We start from the raw sequence: 23,576 nt of genomic DNA, 5'->3' as shown, positions 1-23,576 counted from the left end.
TCTGTTGTCCAGATCCTCTTTCTGTTAACGTGTCATTCCTCTTTTATGATTGAAGGAAGTTCCTGCAGGTCACTCTGCATCACTGTCCCTCCCGTTGTTCTGCGGTTGCTTTCTGCTGCTCCAGCATGTTTCATCATGAATGGTGTGGTACTTTTTTGGTGGAAAAGAGAAGTTTTCTTGTGGCTGAAGAATGCGGCTGCATGCTCAGCTCTGTATCTCCGTCTTTAGCCAGTTGTTGCAAATCAGCAGTGCCAGCAAGGCATCTATTTCTTGGACCAGCTTTGAACAGCTGTTCACCAAATCTGTCACTGAAGACTTATTCAGACTCTGGCACTTCCTTTAGCCCATTGTTCGTGGTATTAGGATTTAAAGCTTGAGTCCATCATCTTTGTTTATCAATCACTTTTTAATGTTATTAGTTGAAATCCTCTCCATGTCTGGATCGCCATCAGTACATAAAGTTATCTAAAAAAAAAAAGGGTGTAGTAGGAGTCACTAAAAGGTTGCAATAACAGGCGATGCTGCAATCATTTTTCATCAAAGCTCCGCCCTCAAAACACACTGAACTAACAGTCAGTACTTTTACATGCACTTTAATCGAGCTAAGGAGGGAAAAAAAAGATTTATTGGGTGTCTACATCTAACTCTACCTCCATAGGTGGCGCTGTATCTCCCTATAAGCTAGTGCATATTCAGTCAGTTTCCTGTTGACGTCACAGAAAACCAACGACCAGCGACCAGTGACAGATGGTCTGGGGGGTTTGGACCTTGCTGTGGTTCTGTGTGTTCCATACCTGCTGTACATGTTAATCATGATGCAAATTAGATGGAGCATGGCTCTTGTGGTTGCTGTGTTTTACCAAGAAAAGACACGTCCGGGTCAAAGACCAGGGAGGACAATTTGGGTGCATGCGCAGAACACCAAGTCCGACTCCAGTCCGACTAAGCGTATACATGCAGGAGTAATCGGACTATGAATCGCATTATCTAGATACAGTATGTTAGCCTGACTAAGACTAGCTCAACTAACGTGTTTACATGACATTAGTCTGACTAAATTCAGACTTTTAACATGCACGTAAATGCACTGAATGAGTGAAGGAGACAGCTTTGTTGATGCTGACTACATTTATTCTTTTAACTTTTTATTGATAGAAACAGTCACAGGAGTGAATTCCACTGCTCAAAAAACCTGGTAATTTAGCAAATTGATGGGATAAACACGTATTGTCCCTGCCTCTACTCAGCTGCTGTATACACACAAATGCTCCCTCAGTCAGGTCTGATAGTATTGCGTGACGGAGCCTGTTTTCAGATGAAGGAAGCAGCATACAAATAACCTCACTTTTCTGTTCACAAAGACCAAAAGTTGCTTACTGCAGCTTTAAGCTGATTTGGGAATATAACAAAGTCAAAATATATCGATGTCTTAATGCACCGTGCAAACACCCAGTTTGGGACAAAACACATTATTTAAAAGTGCGATGAACACGTTTCTTCAAATTTTATATACCCTCCATATCTCCATAACAAACACGCTATATTCATGTTTTTTCTTTGTTCTGTCAAATTATGTCTAACTTGTCTTCACTTGTTTTCCCTCTCTTTGAACAGGTGTTTGGTGTTTGGAGCCAGAGGACAGAGACTCTCTCCTGGCAGGTGTCCTGGACTTACCATGGCAGGATGAGCTGTGCTGTGATTCACATACAACCCACTTTAATGTGGAGGGAGGTGGCACGCACACACCGGGGACCAACGGCTCTGAATCAGTCCTCCCACACCAGCCCCGCTGCAGCTTCAAAAGCTTGACATCCGAGTTACGTCCTCATGAGCCCTTTGGCCACAGCAGTTCATTCAACACTGGTATGAAAAAATGCTTCTTGACTAACAGTTGATTTATCTATCAGTCTTTTTAGTGCTGTTCCATGGGTGAGAATTTTTTGATCAGGGCTTGTCAGGGCTCTGTCAGTCTTGGCTGAGTAACAAAGGATTTGTTGACAGAGTCAAGTGACATATTTCAAACCACAGGTTACTTCACTGCTTTTCCACAGTTGTCTTGTGATCAACTCAGTGACAACATTCTGTAAATCTAAGACGAGGAGGCATATTCACATTATCCAAAGATTTTATTTGAAATTGACTTTTTAAAAACACACAGAAATGGTCCTTAAATTCCAGATCTTTACATACACACAAACTTTCATATACACTCCCATTTTAATCATATCATATCATACTTTGTGCATCATCATTTGATAATATATCAATTAAAGGGTCTGTGGTGATTGGAACCAAGCTGAAGGCTTCACGCTTCAGAGCAACAACTATCTGAATTCTCAGATGTCCAGACACTGGTGGGGATGGTTGGTGACCTGATAAGATGAAGGATTAAGAATAATGGATCACTTGAGGCAGCAAAGATGGTGGTGGGGGTGATGTTGAGCTGGACGTCGTGTATGACAGCAGAGCAGGAGAACAAAGGCAGAAAGACAACATTTTTTGAAAGGCAAGGCTGATCACATCATTGATACCTTGGAAAATGACAGCTAGAAGTTCAGAAGGTCATATAGCACACTTAAAAACAAGCCCTGCTGCCCCAAAATGCTTTATGTGCTTAAATGAAGTTAAAAGGAGCAATAAAATACAATAAGTCACCAAATAATTATCAGTAAAACACATCCAGGAGCAATTATCGACTTCAGTGCTCTGCCTGGAGCATGAAGGTGCAACAAGTCAGTCAAATAAGGTGGGGGTATTTTGCAATGACTTAAAAACCAGCAATATAATACCTAATAAACAGTGTAGTGAAGGCAGAATAGGGGATGATGTGATCACGTCGTTGTATCTTCCCCATCAGCATATCTTCTCCTGTGTTTTGGACCAGCTGAAGAGGGTGAAGAGACAACTCATCTACCCTGAAGTGTAAAGCATTGCAGTAATCCAATCATGATGTGACGAACATATGAATTTCTTAGAGTGGGAAGGCGTTAGAGGAGATGAAACTGGAAAGTATGAAAACAAAATTAAGACCTTCACTGAATCCAAATTTTATCCCTTAATGATCTCTGCTCGGGGGGGAACCTCGGCATAATATTTACTAGAAAGATCAAAATGACACACTTGTGAACCATGGTTACAACAGTGCGTCTGTTTGATGTGGCTCGTGCTTATTAGAACAAATAAACAAAATGATGCTGTGTGTGTCACAGAGTCATGATTTGCCCGCGGCTGCATCGCTCATCACTGACAAAGCTGCCTCCTAAAGATCAACTCGACTGGCTCGTTACACTTCAGTGGATTTTCACCTAATGTCCCTCACTGTCTCCCATCAGCGGGCTTGTGACCACATCATACCGTGTGGTCGATAGGGATTCCCTGCTCCTTTTATTAGTCATGATGAAATCAAACCAGCTGCTCTTCCACTGTTAATGTAAGGTTAGAATGCAATAATTAAAAAGTACAGGTCATCATTTTGTATCTGAATCAAGAGGTCCTAAAATGATCTGCACCATTATCTGGTGGATGTGGAATAAGGCGGAGGCAGAGGTGTCAAACTGGCAGCTGGCAGGCCACATGAGGGATTTTTTTCAATAATTAAAACTAATTTCTCATATTTTTCAGCTTTAAAATGTGATCATCTTCGAGTTACTTTGCTCCATACAACAAAGAAATTGTTAAAACTGAACATTTCTTGGTCTGTCCATGTTTGAGAAACACTGATCAACATTTTTCAACATTTTCTGGCAGACCGAGCAAGTACTCAATTAATCGAGATTAATAAAAGTAATAATGAGACTAGTTGAGTATTTTCTCGATCAATCGAGTAATAGTTTGGTCAATCAATGTTTTTATTGTGAAGTTACACATCATTCCACGTTGAAACATACACTTTGATATTCTGTGAGATATTGTCGTGGATAGTTTACTTGCCTTTTGGGATTATGTAATCCCAAAAGGTAACCGCCTGATGACTAAAACTTGTAGGTGTGTTTGGCCTTGCGGAGTAAGGTGTTCTACCGAGTGCCATTGTAACTAGAAGAATAATCCCTTACTATTGTCTGCGTGGAAGTAAATATGGACGTCAGGCACGAGTCAGAGGGCTGAGGAAGATTTGTTCTGTCATATTGATCTTTGAGGCGGCGTGATGCGTTCAGATCAATGATGCCAGACCTTCTTGCTTAATGTCTGTGCAGGGGTAATTAAGCAGAGGCACTAAAGGCCAGCACTGTGCCTCCTGATTGCTTTATGAGGCATTTTGTCACTCAAGATTGTTATTCAGCTTGATTTTTACACGCGCACCAAGGGCCGCAGGGTATATTAAGACTTTCTCACACATCATTTTCCTCCGGGTGCTCGCATCATAGTCATACTTTCTCCTTCACATCTTTTTGTTGATATCGGCACCAAAATGTTCCCCGAGACAAGTCGGATTTGGATTAATGATCGCAGAGGGACGAGACGGAACAACAAACATGATTATCTCAGGGTTATTGAACCAAAGAAGGAATATTTATGGAGTAATTAGGAATTTTAATACGAAGAACTGAATTGCTGAATATTTTAAGGCTTTTTTTTTTAAAATGTATCAAGTTGTATGCTCAGTGTATTATTTAATCATGTCTTGCCACTTCTTTCTGTGAACACATCAGGATGTGATCAAGCACACCATCATAAAATCCCCCCTTCAGTACTCCACGACACTCTGTCAGACATGCCTGAATACTTATTAGGAAATTTAATTCACAAAGTGAAATGGCACCAATGTGCAAATAAAAAAGACTATTGCCACATGCTGATAACTTAAGTACATTTCATGTTGCTGCTCTTTACACAGATAAATATTTTATTTTATATCAGATGAAACACACACTGTGAAGGCATTATATGCCTGTAGTTTGTTGACTATGGGGATGAATTGCATTTCTAACCTGAGCTGTTGATTTCTAGAGCAATTTTGAAACATGTGTTTTAATGCAACTGTACTGGCTACATTACTAGGGCATGTGCTTGACTTGCAAGGTGAAAGACTTTGAACCCCCCACTATACTTTGGCCTGTGTCCACTTGTGTCCTCAGTGAGTTCCTGTGGCCCGAAAAATCATTTTTACCAAATGAAGGAGCTAGTTTTTCTTTGGTACAGGGCTGTTATGCTTCAAATTACATCTGTTTGCTTTGAGAAATGTGCACCCGACTGATACTAAGGGTATGATAAGATAAGATATTATCTTGTGTTCACAAGGTACTTAAAAAACAACTTTTAGCAGCTCCGTAGTCTACATTACTGATGGACTACAACTTTTCCTCACCCTCTTAGAGATAGACTGAACTGAATACTGACTTCAGTATGTATCTAGTTCTGTTTATTGTGAAAAATAAAAAATGCACCAAGGAATTCCTAAAAAAAATCACTCAGGGATGTACAGGTCTGTCCAAAAGTCCTAGGGCACCATTAGATTTGTTGTTTTAGTAATGCTCTTATAACCACATAGTTAGTTATTTCTCAATCACTCTATTGGAATCCATCCAGGAAACACGGGAAACGTATGCAGTTTTTAAAAAACAAAACAAAAAAAACAACTTCTACAGGTTTTACCTTCAACCAAATCTACCATTGTGTACAAATAAAGTTACCTTAACTTACCGGCCCGCCAACATTGATAACCGGCCCGTAGATGAATTCAAAAATCAGATTCAGGTTTTTTTCATGCAAAATTTAGCCTTTTATTCTGAAAAAAAACCAAGACAAACTGAGTCAAAGGGCAGTTTGAAGACACTAACAGTAACAGTCTGTGGCAAATTCAAGTTACTTTTTTTAAACCAACACATCTCTTAAATTTGCCACTTTTGTACAATAGAACAAAGGACGGTCGAGCAGGTATGATGTTTTGACCCAGTATTCAATTTCTGAGAAAAATTAGCGTGACCCTGGCTGACATATATCTCAGAATAGCGAAGACAGGCTTCTTTCTCAGAAACCTTTTTTATCATGGTTTCACATATCTCAGACACCACTAACATGTGTCATTTCTTGTCAGGTGTCTGTTTGGACATACTGTGCAGAATTGATGAAACCTGGGAGAAATTAACTTGTGACGTCAAGTCTCGTGGCCAAACATCGGTCTCTTTGGACGGAGGTTTGAAGTTGCAGCGTCTGTGAGTATGAACCTGCTCGCTCCTGTGACAGTAATTCATTCCTGTTTTGTTTTGCCAGTGTCGTTTCCAATTAATTGTTTTCACCGCACACTCCTTCATGCTAATGATGGAGTAGTTGTTTGAGAAGTAGCAGGATATGGTCAGACAGGTCTTGCAATATGATTTCTGAATGGTCAGATTAATCATTTTTGGATCTTAAATATCATTTTTACGAATGTTGCTCCATTAGTTTCTCACCGATGTTTATTCTGTAACTCCAACTTTTTGCAATGATCAGTAGGAGAGCTTTGCAACTAAATTGTCTCTGTCCATTTCCAGGTCACAGACGGAGGATCCACATGACAGCGCTGTGTCCAATAATCCCATCGTCTGTGAGGCAGAGGATTCCTTTGTTTGTTCTGTCCCTCTTTACACTTCAGCAAGCTATATCACCGTGGTAACCATCGGCATCTCCAGTGCCACATCTCTGCCGGTTCACCTCAGAATTCCTCCCAGACCCGGTACGACATTTTGGATTTAGTTTTTGTCGTATCTTAGTAATGTAGGTTTCCTTCCTATATTGAAAGACATGAATTGATCCATAACTACTAAATTGCTGTATAGTTGTCATATTTATCATTTGACATTAAAATATTCATTACCTATTAGTAAATTTGTTTTATAGACATTCAGTCACTCTGGTATTGCCAAGTCACTGCTATGAGCAATCTCTCCTTTGTAATGCTTACTTACTGAAAGTCTTGAAAAAACCAGAAGTTCCAAGCATTCACGTTTTTTTTTTCTCCCCCAAATGATTTCAGTCACTAGCGTTAACACATGCCAAGAATAAACTGAGCCATGTATGAAGCTGCAACATTTACGATGGGCAAGCTTCAGAGAGATTAATCTAGACAGATTAGTCTGATTCACCTGTGATTGGAAGACAAGACTGGGATATAAGTGTGTTTAGACAAAGACGTTCAGTGGAGTGTGTCTGGTTTGACTGTGATTTCCAGTTCTCACCATCTCAGTTACAATGTGCCGTGTGTGTCTCCCGTTGATTTGCACGTGACACAAAGAGGTGGAAAGTTAGTTCATATGTCGCTTTCTTGAACTGCCATTGTGTGCCATGTAGCTGAATGGTGACTTGATGAGAGCAGTGATTTGAGATTATATTTGGAAAAAGATGTTGCATCAACTCAGTTTTTGGAAATTAGGCTTTCAGACAGAATGTCCCTAATGTAGTCTGGAAAATAAATGGTTGAGCTATTAGTCATAGTGTTGAGTAACCGTTCCTCTCTCTCAGTCTTTGTGGTTTCATCACACTCGAGTATCTCTGGCTCTGTTTGTCACTGTAGCTCATGGTAATTGCACCTATAAGACTCTGAAATCCACCTGACACGGACACTAAGTCTCATGATAAATCCTGTACATGGTTTATACAATATGAAAATCCCCAGCTGCATTATTTGGTCTTAAATTGTTATTATTGACGTGACTTTCTGTAGATTAGCTTGATATATGTGTATGTAAAAACCAAAAGGTGAAATTAATTAGCCACTTATGGCAAGCTTGCAAAGAAATGTAATCACTACTGTCTATATTTCTTTCTTTACGCACGTTGTGACTCTTTCATTCATTAAATATCGATCATTCTGGTATGATGACTTTAAAGAGTATTGATCACTGCTGTGCTTAAGATGTGCCTAATTACATCAAATGACACCTTTTTAGAGGTAGTTCTGCTGTATCATATGTTATCATATGAAGAAAGTGAATTACTTACCCAGGTATATGATGTATGACCTCAAAGCTGTAGACAGGATTTAGATTCAATATAGGCAGATGCTCAAATTAGAAAATATAGTCTGTTCGAGTTTATTGACTTATTTTAATAATGCAAATGGATTCGGTAACCTTTTGGAAATGGAAACTGCAATTACAGTAGGATTAAGGTAATATTGTGACTTGATTTGTCTTGTGTCGAGTGTGTTGACTTGACTTGATTCTTCTCTTGAGACGAGAGTTCTTTATCTATAGTTATGTGCTTTATCTTTACAGTAAAACCGGAGCCTCCAGTCAACCTTTCGCACATTCAGACCATCGATGCGGAACTGATTTTACTGTGGGACGACCCTGCAGACTGTGACGCTGGACCACTGAGATATGAAGTCCGATACACCTTTAACAGCACTCATCCATCCTGGCAGGTAAATACTCACCTGTGTATATACATAAGGGTTCTAGGGTTGGTTGCATATGCATAATATTTTCATTTGCCCATTGTTCCGATTAACTACCTCAGTCAAATCTGTCATGATTTGAGGTACATTATGGCCTAATCTTTTTTTTTTTTAGCATTAGCGTTCTCCAGATATATACTGTACGTGTATTATTATCATCCCATATGTCATTGGTTGTCTCATCCTCTAATACTTTTTTATTCTTTTATAGTAAAATGTTCAATAAATGAAAAAAAAAAACCAACAGCAGTACAGCTCTTTCCAGACCTGCAGCATGCCTAACATAATATGAGCACTCAGTTTTCAACCTGACACTTTTTTTGTGTGTGTGTTAATCCTTTAACATTTTACACCTGAAAATGTCTTCCATTAGTTAGTTATTATGTTGCCATAGAGCCAGAAGGGTTTTTAGGGTGAGCCAGACACATCTAAAAAGACATGAAACACATGATCTGTGGGTTAGTTTGTAGGTTTTACTAACACTTTAGTAACTACTGCAAATAAGCTTGGTTTCCATTAAGATGCATCATAAAGTTTCTGAATTTCATGTTTCCATTTGGACACAAATCAAAAATGTTCCTAACAACAGGCTGATGGAAACCCACCCACAGTCATGGCTCAGTGACAGATTTTGATTGAGTCACAGTTCTCTGATGAACACACTCTGTCTTTGCTGTGCTTTCCTCTGTCTCCAGGTGGTGTCTGCACCTGCAGAGCCCAGACAGTCTCTGGATCTGAAGCCCAGCCTCAACTACACCGTCCAGGTCCGCTGCTCCGGCCTGGAGGAGCCTCCGCTGTGGAGTGACTGGAGTGAGAGTCACCACATCTACCTATACAGTGAGAACCACTCCTGCTCAGCTATTTACACAAAGACAGACACATAGACAGTTCAGAGCTTGCAGCTTGTCCTTGTTTATGTGTCTTTTCTTCCTGTACATATTGTTTGAATTTTCCTGCAGAATCAGCAGGTGATCTGAGGGCCTGGAGTTGGTTGAGGGGGTTCCTTAAATAGACCTTTAGACATATATCACTCCATCGCTAGAATATCTTAATAATGGAGATGTGTAGTTCTCAGATGATTAAGTTCAATTAATTGATTGATATTTATTTATTTTAGCTCATTTTCAATTAAGAAAAATGAATATGAAGACAAAAGAACATGTACATTCTCAGTGGTAAATCCCAACAATAACAACAAACTACTGTTCTCAGCCACTGTGTGAAGAGCAGAAACCCGTTTTTGGTTTACAGAGTGTGTAAAATCCTAATCATATTCTGCAGTTATATATTTATTATACAGTAATGAATCTGGTTATATAAGACCGGCATATTCTTTTTCTATTTTTTTTTCATTATAACTTCAAAGCTCGAAGAGTGATGAAACAGCATGTTGTTTTCAAGTTTCCACTTGTTGAGAGCCAATTTCCTTTCCCTTTGTTGCCAGAGAAGTTGACCTCACTCTGTCAGTAGTCTGACAAACTACAAATACAGTGAGGAATATGAAGCCATGAGGCAAACAACAGCATTCAAAATCCCTGTGGGTGGTCGAGAGTGACTCAGCCGTTTTGCTTGATTGAATAATCTTTCTTTTAATCCTCTTTATTTCTATCACTAAACTTTGTTCATGGCTACAAAAACAAATAAAAACAAAACTTCTTTTTTGTGTACAGTTGTGAGCTACATCCCTGACAAAGTCGTGGCACGGCCGGGCGAGAATGTAACAGTCTACTGTGTGTTCAACGACCACAGCTTTAATGCCAGCATGGCATTATGGGTGCTCAACTGGGACCAGCTGCTTCACCACAGCCAGTACCACCCAGTCAACCAGTGGGTGAGAACACAAACTCCTATCATACCCATGTCTGTGTTTCTGGGAGAAAGTTGAATGACTCACTAAATTTGCACAGTAGCACACTGACTTTTCTTTCACCTATAAACAGGTCAGCCAGATCACAGTGCATCCTTCAGAATCTCGGATGTATGACCTGCTGCAGTGCACTCAGGATTGGACCCTCCCGTACAGCCAGATTTTTGTAGAAGGTGAGGTTTTTTTTGACAAACTAAATGTTCAAAGAGAGAAAGAAATACAAAAAAGATACAAATATCTGTCTTGAAAGTAACTTCTAACCTTTTTAAGTTGTTGGAAAACGATGCTTCTCTGTCTTTTTGTCCCCTGAACCAGTGGACAAAGACAGGAAGGGTCTGACATGTCATAGCACAACAATGTGAACCAAAGTAAACTCCAGTGAAGAGGCTATCCTGGGTCAAGCTTGTTTTTATTTTTCCCTCAACCTAAGCGCTCCTCTCTCTGTGTTTCAGGAGCTTCCATTGATATAAATTGTAAAACTAACGGTGATATTGACTCAATGGAGTGCAGCTGGGAGAACACACAGTGGACCAAAATGGAATTTCGAAACAGGTAAAGCATGTTTTACATCTCCACCCTTACAGACCTTTAAAATAGACTCAAATGTCCCTTTATTTTAAGCTTTCAAATTGTTCATGTAACCTCAGATCAACACTCATAACTGATCTGAACACAGTGTACCAGACAACACGTTCATGAACACACCGACACACCCTGGAAATGCTTGTTTTCAACCCCACACAGTGTGAATTAATGCCAGGAAGATAGCAATAAAACCCCTGTTTTAAGTCACTGTTGTCAGCGGTTGTGACCTCAGAGCAAACACAAGTCTAACACTTCTACTTCAAAGCTACTCGGTTCTTATGTTGATAGTTTTATGTTTATTTTGGGTAATGAAAAATTTACAAAATGTAGATGAATCACAGGAGAACATGATGACACTATTAAGGTGTTCATTAATTTCCCTCCGTTACTTTTTTTATGCCAGGTGGGCTGACGTGCCGTGCTATGTGATGGAGGAGAGGGACAAAGCGGGGGAGAAACTGGGGGAGAAACTGGGGGAGACAGAGCCGACCTGCCTGCAGGTCAGGACCTGCACCATCCAGCCTCTGAGGATGAACTGCTACAAGCTGTGGCTGGAGGTGCCGTCTCGACTGGGCCCCATCAGCTCCAAACCGATCTACCTCTCTCCTATAGATCATGGTGAGAGACTTATCACCAAACAGAACAGTGAACAGGCAGGTCGTATTTCAGGCTGGGGTCTAACATGTTTTCATAGCTTAGTTTATGCTGTGAAACCACATCATTTAGAGTCATCATGTGTTGTTTTTGTTATTGGTACTTGTTGTGTCAAAAATAAAACGTTTGGTATTCGTGGCATGTGACCAAGCTAGTCTGACGCCATTTTGTGCCAATGTGCTTCTTGAGCAGCATGTGTTTTACTTTTTGAAGCATAAATCAGATGCATAAACCAATGAAAAAGAATGGAGAATTGGCAGAGCGAGTGTAATAATGGAGAGAGTCTTTATTCTTTCTGGTATGTGACGGCCACTGTGGTTTCCTGACATAGGAGGAGTTCATCACTTGTTACAATCTCACTATTCTCACTATTAGATGTCATTAATTACTACACATTGGACCTTTATGTTTAGGTACACACCATGTGACAAGGTTTATTCGAAGTTCCACAGTTGGTGTTATACTTGTATGTAATACTAAATTAAGTTGCCCTCTTCCTTGCAGTGAAACCCCACCCACCCACTAATGTGTGGGCAGTGAGTCGGAGTAGTGGAGTCCTGATGGTCACCTGGGAGCCTCCATCTTTACCGGTTGAGGGGCTCCAGTGTCAGTTTCGGTATCACTCTCCTTCCACAGTGAGAGCTCAGCCAGAGTGGAAGGTAAGTTTGTCTGCTCAGCTTATTAACAACTGTAGGCTTTGATTAACAGTTGATTTGATAAAAGGGATTCGCTGCTCTTTCTGTTAAACAAATACCTGCATGGAGCACTTTCTGCATTCTTCCTTTTGAAAACAAGACCAGGTTGACCTTAAATAAGTTTCAAATGTATTTTTCTGCCAATGCGATATGAGTCTGTTGATCTAATGAAAACCACAAGAACATATCAATCATAAAGGTCTATGTCCCTGCTCTCTAATTTTTCCTTAAATAACACAGATGTTTTTCAATATACTCAGATTGTCAGTTTGACATGAGTTGATATCAAGCGTACTTGGCCATATCCCTGTCCAGCTGTCTGCTAATTAAAAAACGTTCTTGGAAATTCTTACATACTATAAAAAGCCATTTTCAATATTCACTCAAAATGATGAGAAAGACTTATGGGTAACTGAAACAGATGTGTACACCATGGATTGAAATATTTGTGATGTTTTGATTTATCTGAATGAGCTCTGTGAAACTCTCCCTCTCTCAATCTCTCTCCCTTTCCCTCTCTCTCTCTGAAGGTCCAGAATTCAGTGCGGGTTCCATCAGCAGAGGTTGTGGTGCCGGACATGTGCCGGGTGTATGTGGTACAGGTGCGCTGCATGCACACCAATGGCACTGGCTACTGGAGCGAGTGGAGTGATTCTGTCTACTCCACTCCACAAAACAGCAGAGGTAAAACTACCCTTAGATTCACTCCTGAACAACATTTCATGTAACCTTGACAGAGGCCTAGATTTAACCTTTTTAATCACACCTGACCTTCAGATTTGAGCTCTAATGGAAACCATTACTAATAGAGAGGTAAAAAAAAAGCTCCACTGGGTTTTAATTTTTGTGTTTTTTCTCCTAAGCTCCTCAGCGTGGCCCTGATTTCTGGAGAATTCTTCAAGACGATCCATACAGAAACCAGACTAACGTCACACTGCTGTTTGAGGTAAAAAAAAAAATATACACAAACAAGTCTATAAAGATTTTGTAAGGCCCGCAGCTTCGGTTTTATAATATATTATTTATGTCCCAAGAGAGAAGGGGAGTTGCGCTTTGAACCCAGAGTCCTGTTTAAAACCCTTCTGTGACAGACAGATTCATGCATTCATCTCATATTATGTTATTTGACTGAAATGTGAAAGAAATGCCAATGTTTTTTTTCTCTCCATTTTTTTTTACTCCTGCACGGCTTAGATTTGGTGATTTAAAAACGATAATTGTGACAATGAAAATTAAATTATTACAATACATTGCATTTGTATGTAACTTTTACGGTTAAAAAAGAAGGTCCCCCCGGTATCTTCACATTATCAAATCTGGCCCTTGTTAAAAAAAGGTTTGGACACCCATGCTGTAGGAAGACCAAAACAAGAACTGATTATAAAATGTTGTGGCCACAGTTCAGTCAGTGCAGTTTACTTTTTAATCCATCCATTTTGTACCATGCTGCTGCAGTAAAACTTAGTTCTGCACCAAATTGATACCACATTTACAACAAATTCACCATTTACCCTGTATTTGTAACTTTTTTACACCCTGTTTAAATGAAAGCATATGTGATTTGAGCTTTGTTCCACAGACAAGCTCAGAAAGTCAAAAAATATTAAAAACTCACTGCTTTTTTGTCAACTTTAGGATCTCCCGGTATCAGGTCACTCCTACTGCGTGAATGGCTTTATAGTTCAGCACCAGACCTCGAATGGCGCTGTGATGAGAAGGTCCATGGAGTTGGTGTCCTCCTACAGCTTTGAGTGGAACCAGGAGCTCCAGTCTGTGACTGTAGAGGCCTACAACAGTCTGGGGAGCTCCACTAACAACATCAACATGACACTGGAGAGGCGGCAAAAACGTGAGTGACCGAGCCAGGACCCAGAAGAGACACATAAAGAATTATTTATGACAATATGGGCTGCTGGGCCTGTTCCTGAGAATCAGCTCAGATCAAAGGTCATCAAACTTGGTGGGAATTTTATTTAGTCGATTTTCCCTAAACCAAAAAGTACATTCCCCAAAATATCGACACAGATAATAAAATATATAATAATAAAATAAATAAATAAAATAAAAGTTTATTTTGAACAGAAAATGATTCCCCCATCATATGTAATCATAGGATAAGCGAGGTCATCAATCAGTTTAGTCCAACTTAAAACTGCCCAGGAGCAGACTGAAGTGAGTTGAAAACTGTAGTTGAGATCAAAAGCATTTGCTTCTCTGTAGCCGGGAGAATGCACAGGTGTCCAGAAGCAAGGTTAAAATCAATGCCAAGCGGTTTCATCTCTGCATACAGAATCATGTCCATTCTTTTGCAGACACAGGTGCACAACATGTGCAGTGGAAAGAAAAAGATGTGCTTAGCACTGTCTACAAAAGTGCTGAGAAACGAGTTTCCTGGAATCACAGTTTTTCATCCCAAACTACATGAATTTCCCTGGAATTGTTTACGATTCTGTTCAGTTTTTGTTTTTCTAATTAGCCACGGTGACCAGTTCAGCCAGGCGAAATCAGCGACAGTAACAGCCATCCATTTAAGCGGTGCACTCAAAACGTGTGTCTCTTGGCGAGTAATAAAAGCCCTTATCTGGGACCCGCAGCCATTAGCATTACTGACTGTACATTGGATAATTCATAGAAATGTCATGTCACAGTTGTGTTTCTCTTCTTTTTCCTATAATTCAGGGAAGGCTGCTTTCATTACACCACTAACAGGACAGGATGTAAATGTTGTTTTTCGTGAAAAGGGTCTGTTTGTGCCATTAGTTTCCCGGAGAAAGCTGTTTGTCACACATTTTTTTACCATTTGTATTCAGACTAAAATGTGTTTGCAATTTTTTTTTCAGTTCACCACAGCAAATGATTCACTCATTTAAACATTCAGTGCCTGCATTTTAAATGCTTCTCTGCTGATGCTGAAGTTTTTCCCTTAAATTTCATTTCATCCTCTTTATATTCTGCATATAAATCATTTGTGTGGATCACATGAAGTGAACTATTAATCAGCAGTAGATGATCCATATGATGTATGTAAAAATGGACATTGTTTTCTGGTTTGAAAAGTGAAGCTCAGGAAATGTGACATAAGTTGCAGTTAGCCACCAGAGGGCGACTCCGCTGCTTGCAAAAATAACTCCATTGCTATTTTCAGCTCTTCCTCAATAGAACATAATGTCAAATTTTGCAAATTATGTTTCCTGGTATCAACCAATAAGTGCCTGGTTGCAATACGGTCTATGATCCATCTAAATAAACACATAATAAATGTTGTATATAATACTGTAAGTGCACAAAAGTAGTATTATGCATTAATTAAGGATGTTCTATCGTCTCATATGAAGACATACATTATTTGACATGATACCATTTATTATTGTTGTGGTTTTTCCCACAATCACCTACAATATGAGTGTGTTGCATTGGACTGACTCTTCCTCCCCTGCCTTCTTTTTCTCTCCCGTGATCATAGGCCACTCTGTGCACTCGTTTTGCGTGCTGGTTATCAACAGCACCTGCGTGTCTCTGTCCTGGAGCCTGCAGGACAACAGCTCCGTGCCGGTGTTCATGGTGGTCGAGTGGTTACCGCAGAGGCAGCAGGAGTCCGATCAACTCAAAGCGCAGAGTGGGCAGACGTGGGCCAGACTTCCTTACACTGATCGCCCCGTCTATCTGAGAGGTAACGTGTCCATTTTTTCTCTTGTCACTGTTTTGTTTCCTGTGACACAAATGTTGCCTCTAACCTGCTCTCATCGTCTCACAGGTGATTTCTTCGGCTCGGAGGAATATGGCTTCTACCTGTACCCCGTGTTTGCAGAGGGAGAAGGGGAGCCAGTCTATGCTATAGGTATGCACAATATTCACAGGTTCAGTATTGTCCACTTAAAGCAATTTCACTAAGTTATGACTATTTCCATGTGTCACAGCCACCAGAAGAGACCCCGCGGCCTACATGATGCTGCTGATCATCTCCTTCCTATCGATAGTCCTCTTTGTCACTCTGATGCTCTCCCAAAACCAGTAAGAGCGCATATTCACCTTTTGACGTTGAATTCTGTTATTTCAGAATGCTATGAATGTATGTGAGTTAAAATGGGTTTTGTAATAAATGAGGTTAGAAGAAGCTTTCCTTTAATGTCACAGGCTCCAGATTTCCTTTGTTTTTTTGCTCTCAGCAGAAATACTATGACACCATGACGTGTGCATGCTATTTTATCCCGACACTAGCACAGGATGATGTACAATGTTAATCTCTGTGATTCAGTCTAATTGTGGGGACAGAGCATTGACCATGACACAATTAGGAGTGTGACATTTAACAGGTCACAAGGGTGTAATTACACTCCGTGTCAGCTGATCAGGAATCAGGAAGAAAGTGAGGGAGAAAAACACACACACACACACAGACAACCTGAATGAACCTGTTTGCTTCATTTCATTTCCAGGATGAAAAGGTTTGTGTGGAAAGACGTGCCCAACCCAAAAAAGTGCTCCTGGGCTCAAGGACTAGACTTTAAAAAGGTAAAAAAAAAACCCACAACATTCAACAATGTTTTGCCTGATTTTATGCATTTAACTAACAATTGAAAACCATTTTGCATGAACTTGTACTATGCCTTTATAGTCACCATTCATGTGGATGTGATTTCAAATGTAGTGAAGTACAGTACCTCCAAAAAAACATACTTTAGTAAAGGTAAAATTACAAACTACAAAGTTTATAACCATGTAAGTTATATAATATGTTTTTTTTATATATACATCATATTTCATTTACTATACTTTACGTTTTGTCTGTATGCATTAAGAAAAAGTGTTTCATTTTTTGTAGGCAGACTTTGACCACCTCTTCAGACCTCCTGAAAGCCTGTCTGCTTGGCCGCTGTTGCTGCCCTCTGAGAACATATCCAAGGTGGTCATCGTGGACAAAGCTGACTTCTCATCTCTGACCACAGCCCTGGTCCATTCCCCACTTGTGTCATTGACGACAGACCCAGCCGTCACCTTGGCTGTTTCCCTTTCTCCAGCATTTGACTCAGAGGTTGAACACGCCAAGTTCAAAGAGAGCGAGGCGCTCACGGGTGGAGCTCCTTCCTTTGCTCTTGATCTGGATGCTTTAGCCGGTTCATATCCAATGATAGACGAGTTACAGCCAGTCACTTCCCACACAGACCAGCCAACAGGCAGCAGAGACACCTCTGCCCAGTCTTCAGTCACATATGCCACAGTGCTGCTCACAGATCCAAAGCAGGAGCAACATCTCCACTACAAGGAAGGAAGTGGCAGCAGCTCAAGCGATGAGGGCAATTTCTCTGCCAACAACTCTGACATCTCGGGATCTTTCCCCGGAGGCCTGTGGGAGCTGGACGACCCGCGGCGCTCCTGCTCGTACAACTCTGTGGAGGAGCTCTCCGAGACATCGGAGCAAGGGGACGAAGGCGAGGTTGGGAACGAGGACGACTTGTATTATCTCGTGCTGGACTATCCGGCGGAAGATGAGGAGAGCGAGGAGGAGGGGCAGGTAGAAGAGGAGACAAAAATCGAGCTGTGTAAAAATGCGGTTTTGAACAGAGAGGACTGTTCGGTGGAGTCGCGCCCTTTGCTCGGCACTGAGGACTCGAGTGGGACCGCGGAGCCACTTTCACATGGCCTCTCCGCGCTGTACCTCCCTCAGTTTAGAACTGCTCCGTGTACGAGGCAACCGCAGGACAGCAGAGCCTCAGCTGTGACCCTCGCACAGATTGCATTGAAATGAAGAAATGTGCGCCGTTAAATCCTTTGTGTTGTAGCTCGTGTCATCACAGGGAAGGAGGGAGGGGGGGGAAAGCACCTTGAATTGCATGATCGCAATTTGATTTAGTCAATGCTGCTATTGTGTTCTGTGGGAAAAGATGTCATAGGGGAACAAACCACATTCACAGGCTTTTCCTTCTTTCTTTCTTTCTTTCTTTCTGTCTTTCTTTCTTGCAAATGCCGTAATCTGCAACCATGCGCAATGAGTTACTACAAGAGTCTATACTAAGAAAAAAATGAACTCATTACTTTAGTAACAATGTGCAGTCAATCATCAAAGAGAGAAGCCAAGCTGTACAAGCTTTACACTGTTCATTGGTTGTATCTTACATGCAGTCAATTTGGAATTGGGATAATGCATACAAATGGTGTAGGTGCAACTGAAGTGAGCCTACATTCACACACACCTGCGTCTGCTTTCTTTCTTCCTTCTGCATTTCAACACGGAACGAGGGTCATAGAGAAGAAATTAGTGGGAGAGACGAGACCCCATTCGCCTGCACTGCTTCAACGTCACTTCAGAGCTACTGGTGTGACTAAACCAAACAATGTGTTGGACATGAGTATGTGGAAGGACTAACTCACCTGCCAAGCCAAAGAATGTTCTTTTGTACTTTGTGCTGTAATGTGTTTGACTCTGGGTTACAGTTATTGTGACTTGTTTTTTTTCTTGTTGTATTTGGCCATCGACATAAAAACTCGCTGTCTGGTGTAAAATAAAGAAAAAAATATTGTATATTTGAAAATGGAGAAGAAACTGTCATTGTGTATATATATATATATAAAAAAATCTTGTCTATTTTTCATGGTGAAAATAAAGTATTTATTGTGATTGTGTGTGTGTTTTCTCAAGAGCATTTACTCTCTTTGTGAATGGAATAGATTTTATTACTTGTAAAATCATTTAAGATTTAGTTGTAACAAAAAGGGGAGAATGAAGTAAAGAAAAAAGTTTTTTGTTTTTTTTTCACAAGAGCGGAGGTGAAGGGAAGGAGGGAACTGCTAAATCAGTCACACCTGAGATTTGAGGAGAGAAACAAACAAAAGGAGCTTGAAAGGTGAAAGGAAAGCTGTGAGAAGTGCTATTTGAATGAGCTAAGAAAAAGTAAGACAGTTCTGGTGGAAACAAAGAGTGGAGTATTCAATAACTGGATGACACACCAGTAGCAGATAAGTCAGTTTTTCTGTAACTTTCTTCACTCCCCACAGTTACATCTGTCAACTGAATTGATTATACTAATTGTCTGTTTTTTCCCCTCTGAGCTGAGACATTTTCATTTAAAAATCTTTGGCTCCATTTATTTGGTGTTTTCTCCGAATAGATTTTGAGTGATGTTTGTTGAATTTGATATAACGACTGACAAATGTTTGCTGGTTGGTTTAATTCACTTGTTGTTTGAATAATAGTGAAAATGAACCGAACTGCTTTCGGTTGTATGTTTGGTTTGGTTTGTAGTGTGGAAATATAGGATAATCGGGTAACCAGAGTATTTGATTGTTTTCTTGTCTGGTGCCCAACAATATTAGTACATTTCTTCACTATATCTTTAGTTTGAATCCCTGACACTCCAGGTCCTAATATGATATCATATTTTTTATTTGAGGCTGCCGTTACAAAACCCCATAAATTGGACACATGACATGTAAAAGACACAAAGAAGCACTTATAACGTTTACTTTGCACATGCTAATATAGCAGCATTATTTAACTGTAATATGTATACTTTCTATATAACACTAACTCCTTGAGACAAAAAGAACAACTTTGTCTTTGGACAAAAACCAGAGAACATGCAGAAAGGCGTCAATGATGTGGCAATCAGGTTTGAACCCAGAACCCTTTATGCCTGTTAGAGACACAGAAGCATCGATTCCCATCAGGATATGAAATTATGATCTGTCACCGCCACCTTGTGGCTGCAGGAAGCAAATGCATCTAAAGCTCTCCAATCTCCAGATAATATTCACAGATGCACAGTTGCATATTTTAAGGCTTACCTTAAAAACAAAGATGCAATAACACATCTTGTTTTTTTTTGTCTGTAATTTTACTTACCTATTTTTTTTCATTATTAGCTGTTATTATTAACAAATCTAAAGTGTGTGTGCACCAATTGGGTCCACTAGATGTCACTATGAACTAAAGGACAATGTGAGGTGGCAGCATCATACTGTAGGTTCTTTTATGGAATGGGCATTAAGTAACACTTTCAGTAAAGTTTCTATAAATGCATCATGTCCTTACACAAGTGTCTTTTAATAGAGTTGAGTCTAGAGTTTTCTGAGTTTTAAAAGTAATTTTGATTTGGTTGTTTTTGTGTACAAACCTTTATTTTGTTTTTGTTTTTTTTAAAATGTTGTATCTTGTTCTTGGAGGATAAAGCGGTAGAAGATGGATGTATGGATGTATCTTGCTCTCAAATAAGAAGATTTTCAGCTGTACTATTATTTGACTGTGCCTTTTTAACAAAGTGAATATTTGTGTCTGGAAATGAGTTCGTGTTTGGCACTGACTGTTTGCCCCTTCTAATGTTAAACTGCACGTTTGCAGCTCTCAGAATAACTTCAAATCAACAGTGGAAGGTATAAAAATAAAGGAATGCATTGTAGAAAGAGTGAGAATTCAATATGTGCAGGTTGACCCATATTGGCCTTCCTTAATCCCCAGCTGTATTAATAAGAGCATTCATACTGAGCTGTACAGCAAATCAGGGAATAATAACAATCAAACTCTCCAGTTTTTATAACTCATCCTAGTTAGAGTCCGTCCATTCACATGCATTTGCATTTTGCAGCCATACGGAGGCCAAGGTAACGTCTGACAGAGCCTGGTGTGTAGGTTACTACAGTGATGTCACTGAAAGCTGTAGCTTTAACTCTTTAAAGGCGCACCCTGTTTTTGTTTTACCTTGTATTTTCCATGGAAGTTCACATAGGTGCAGAGAACTCTTACAGCTTTGGCAGAGTGAGCCTGACACCACGCTGCATTCACATATGGTAACAGATGGAGAGAAACACCTCAAATGGCATCAGCATTATGTCATCTGAACTGTAGTGAAGGAGCTACTATAAGATGATGTCAGGGATACTGGCCTGAAATAATATTAGACACAAATGATACAGGAAAAAAAACAATCCTACCATGATCAAGAAGATCCCAAATCAGAGTCAAGTGTATGGAGTGATATGGGGTCTTATCAAGTGACCCACTTTACCCCCAAAGCCCCCCCCAGTAGTGGACCTGAGTACGTGTTCCTGATCTGAAAACCAACAGCTTACCAAGAGCCTGTGAGATAAAGCCTGCAGGAGAAATACTGCACATGTGAAAGGTCTTTGTTGCTCTGCTGATCTTTCAGCTGTGACACAGTAACTTGAACTTAGAAAGATAGCAAGAAAAAAAACATTTTACTGGCACATAAAACGTCCAGGAAACACTTGTGTGAAAGAGTTGCTGCTTTGCCAGTGAGGTCGTGTGTTTGAGATTTTATCAGCGGACTGAAACTGATTCTGGTGAAAAGTAAGATGATGCTTGTTAGTTATAATTCCCTCCTTTTGGAAAACAGAAGAGCTGCTGAACGTCGCACAAATTCACTTATTATGAACAAAAAGGAAAGAAAAACAGTCTATTTTGTGACTTCTGCACAATTATTGCTACTTTATATCACTACAAAAAATCTGTGTCGCATGAGCACTGAGGGTTAATTACAAGTCCTTTAATCATCTTGTCCATATTTTTATTGTGTTCTACATTTATATTATTCTGTAGTTTCTGTGTTTCACACATAAATCAGTGTGTGTGTGTGTGTGAGATAGATCTGATGTCACTGCTTATGTGCAAATTAGGACAAAGACTTAGCGGCCTGAGCGTTTGGAAATCCTTCATCGATCGCCTGGCATTAATGTGGGGCTCTAGCTACTGATGTTTATCCACGACGGCTTTGAAGGTCTTAACATCTGGGGTAAAGGTCAGATTGTGGCGAGTTCACTTTAAAAACTCTGGCAACCGCAAAGGAAATGAGGGAAAATTATGCTTTTAGGGCTGCATGCTGCACTGGCTGTGCTTTTCCTTTTTTTTAGTAAACAGAGTAAAAAACAACAACAACAACAAACTTGCTTTGGTTGCCAGGCAGCAGACAGATTTGTGAATGTTCTCTGAATGTAAAAACCTTGCACTCCTTGTAATCTGTAATCTTAGCTCAGCTGCAGCTCTGATGCAGATGGAAATCGATGTCATGACGACAGTGAGACGCACAATAAAGACAGAGAGATGAGACGGTCAGAAAAATGTGGTTTTATTGCAGCTGCAGGTGGAGGAGAGCAGAGGAGCAGCAGTGACTGAGGGTGAAAGAGAGGGGAAAGAATGTAGACATAAGCTGTGCTGACCCCTGAGGCCCCTTGGGGGCCTTTTCTGCACTGGAGGCCTCGGAGGATTTGGCCTGTGAATGTATGAGCATACGCTATCTGTAGCATGATTTATCTCATCAGACACCTGGCAAAGGTCTCATTCTTAAAGGGAAAATTTTCCAGTGATGAAACATTTGGGAGCTTTAAATGTGATGAATCATGTGATGGAGCCAAAAAAAAGGGTAACATCAAGATTTGTTTGACATAGTTTGTTTTTGCTCGGATCTTCTTTTGTAGTACTCCCTAGTATGAGTTTTCTGAAAAAGCCAGTCAGTTTTTTTCATATAAATACATTTAACATACACACAACAGGGTTCTTAAAGATCATATAGGCCTAAATAGTTCTGGAGGACGGTGAAGACGAGGATTTAATGCATATTTAAGGGGTTTCTAATCATTGTTTGGAGTAGTGCGGGGTGAGATCTGGTGACTTAGTAAATCTACAGTAACTGTTAGAACACATCTTATCTCCTCACTCAGACTTTCTCCATCTCTTTGGTTGAAGACAGAACAACTAGTTCAAACAGGGGCAAACCCTGCTCTTGGAACCATTGGCATCAAAAGTGCTCACCTTCTTTGACTCTGAGCCATTATTCTGCTTGTTTGCAGGAGGGAATGTAACCATTAGCCCACATATTTGTCGTGCACTCAATCACTTCCATGGTAAAACCCCGCCTCTCCACTTGTTTATGAGAGAAAAATGTGAGATGCACATGAGTATTCTGAAAGTGCAGTCTTGTTTTTTTTGTTCGGCCTGGTCTGTTCTAAGTGGGTCGCATGAATGAAATGCCTCAAGATCAGTAAGTACGTGTGTCACAAAGCATATTTGTCTCCAGCTAACAGGGTGAAAGAGACTCAAATGAATGCCCCCCTTTCACTCTGACACTCAATTAAGGCCTAATTGGTTTAGGGTCCACTATCAGCATGCAGCAAGGCAACACCCCAGGCTTCTGTGCTCAGACTTCTCCCCTCTGGAAATATTTCTTTTGATCTGTGAACAGTCAAAGACGTTTTTAAGCCAAGAGGTTGATCGCCTCTGATATACTCATGTGCAGCACTTTAGACGAGGGATGGGACGATACCACTTTTTCTGTGTCAGTGAGTGTCAGTTCTCTGGGAGAAAATGCCTTGTTGATGCCAAAAGGGCAGAGAAGAATGACCACAAAGCGAACACTAACTCAAATGACCACAGTTTTTAAGCTATTAAATGTAC

The 23,576-nt window shown here is 40.3% G+C and overlaps 1 protein-coding gene across 1 annotated transcript; it reads left to right on the top strand.

Annotated features, from left to right (window-relative positions):
• The first annotated feature begins 190 nt into the window (after nucleotides 1–190).
• LOC122781022 (leptin receptor-like) lies at nucleotides 191–18,721 on the top strand. The gene is made up of 19 exons (XM_044044512.1): nucleotides 191–212; nucleotides 1,615–1,863; nucleotides 6,035–6,152; nucleotides 6,471–6,652; nucleotides 8,193–8,341; nucleotides 9,070–9,211; nucleotides 10,045–10,205; nucleotides 10,315–10,414; nucleotides 10,694–10,793; nucleotides 11,230–11,444; nucleotides 11,985–12,139; nucleotides 12,706–12,859; nucleotides 13,039–13,121; nucleotides 13,811–14,024; nucleotides 15,639–15,845; nucleotides 15,930–16,013; nucleotides 16,093–16,186; nucleotides 16,612–16,687; nucleotides 16,998–18,721. The coding sequence occupies exons 1-19, from the start codon at nucleotides 191–193 to the stop codon at nucleotides 17,919–17,921; spliced, it is 3,429 nt and encodes a 1,142-aa protein (XP_043900447.1). The 3' UTR covers nucleotides 17,922–18,721.
• Nucleotides 18,722–23,576: the final 4,855 nt, after the last annotated feature.

This window comes from Solea senegalensis, linkage group LG14, assembly GCF_019176455.1.
Source record: "Solea senegalensis isolate Sse05_10M linkage group LG14, IFAPA_SoseM_1, whole genome shotgun sequence".
Lineage (NCBI taxonomy): Eukaryota > Metazoa > Chordata > Actinopteri > Pleuronectiformes > Soleidae > Solea > Solea senegalensis.
This window is presented reverse-complemented; position numbering and strand designations above follow the sequence as displayed.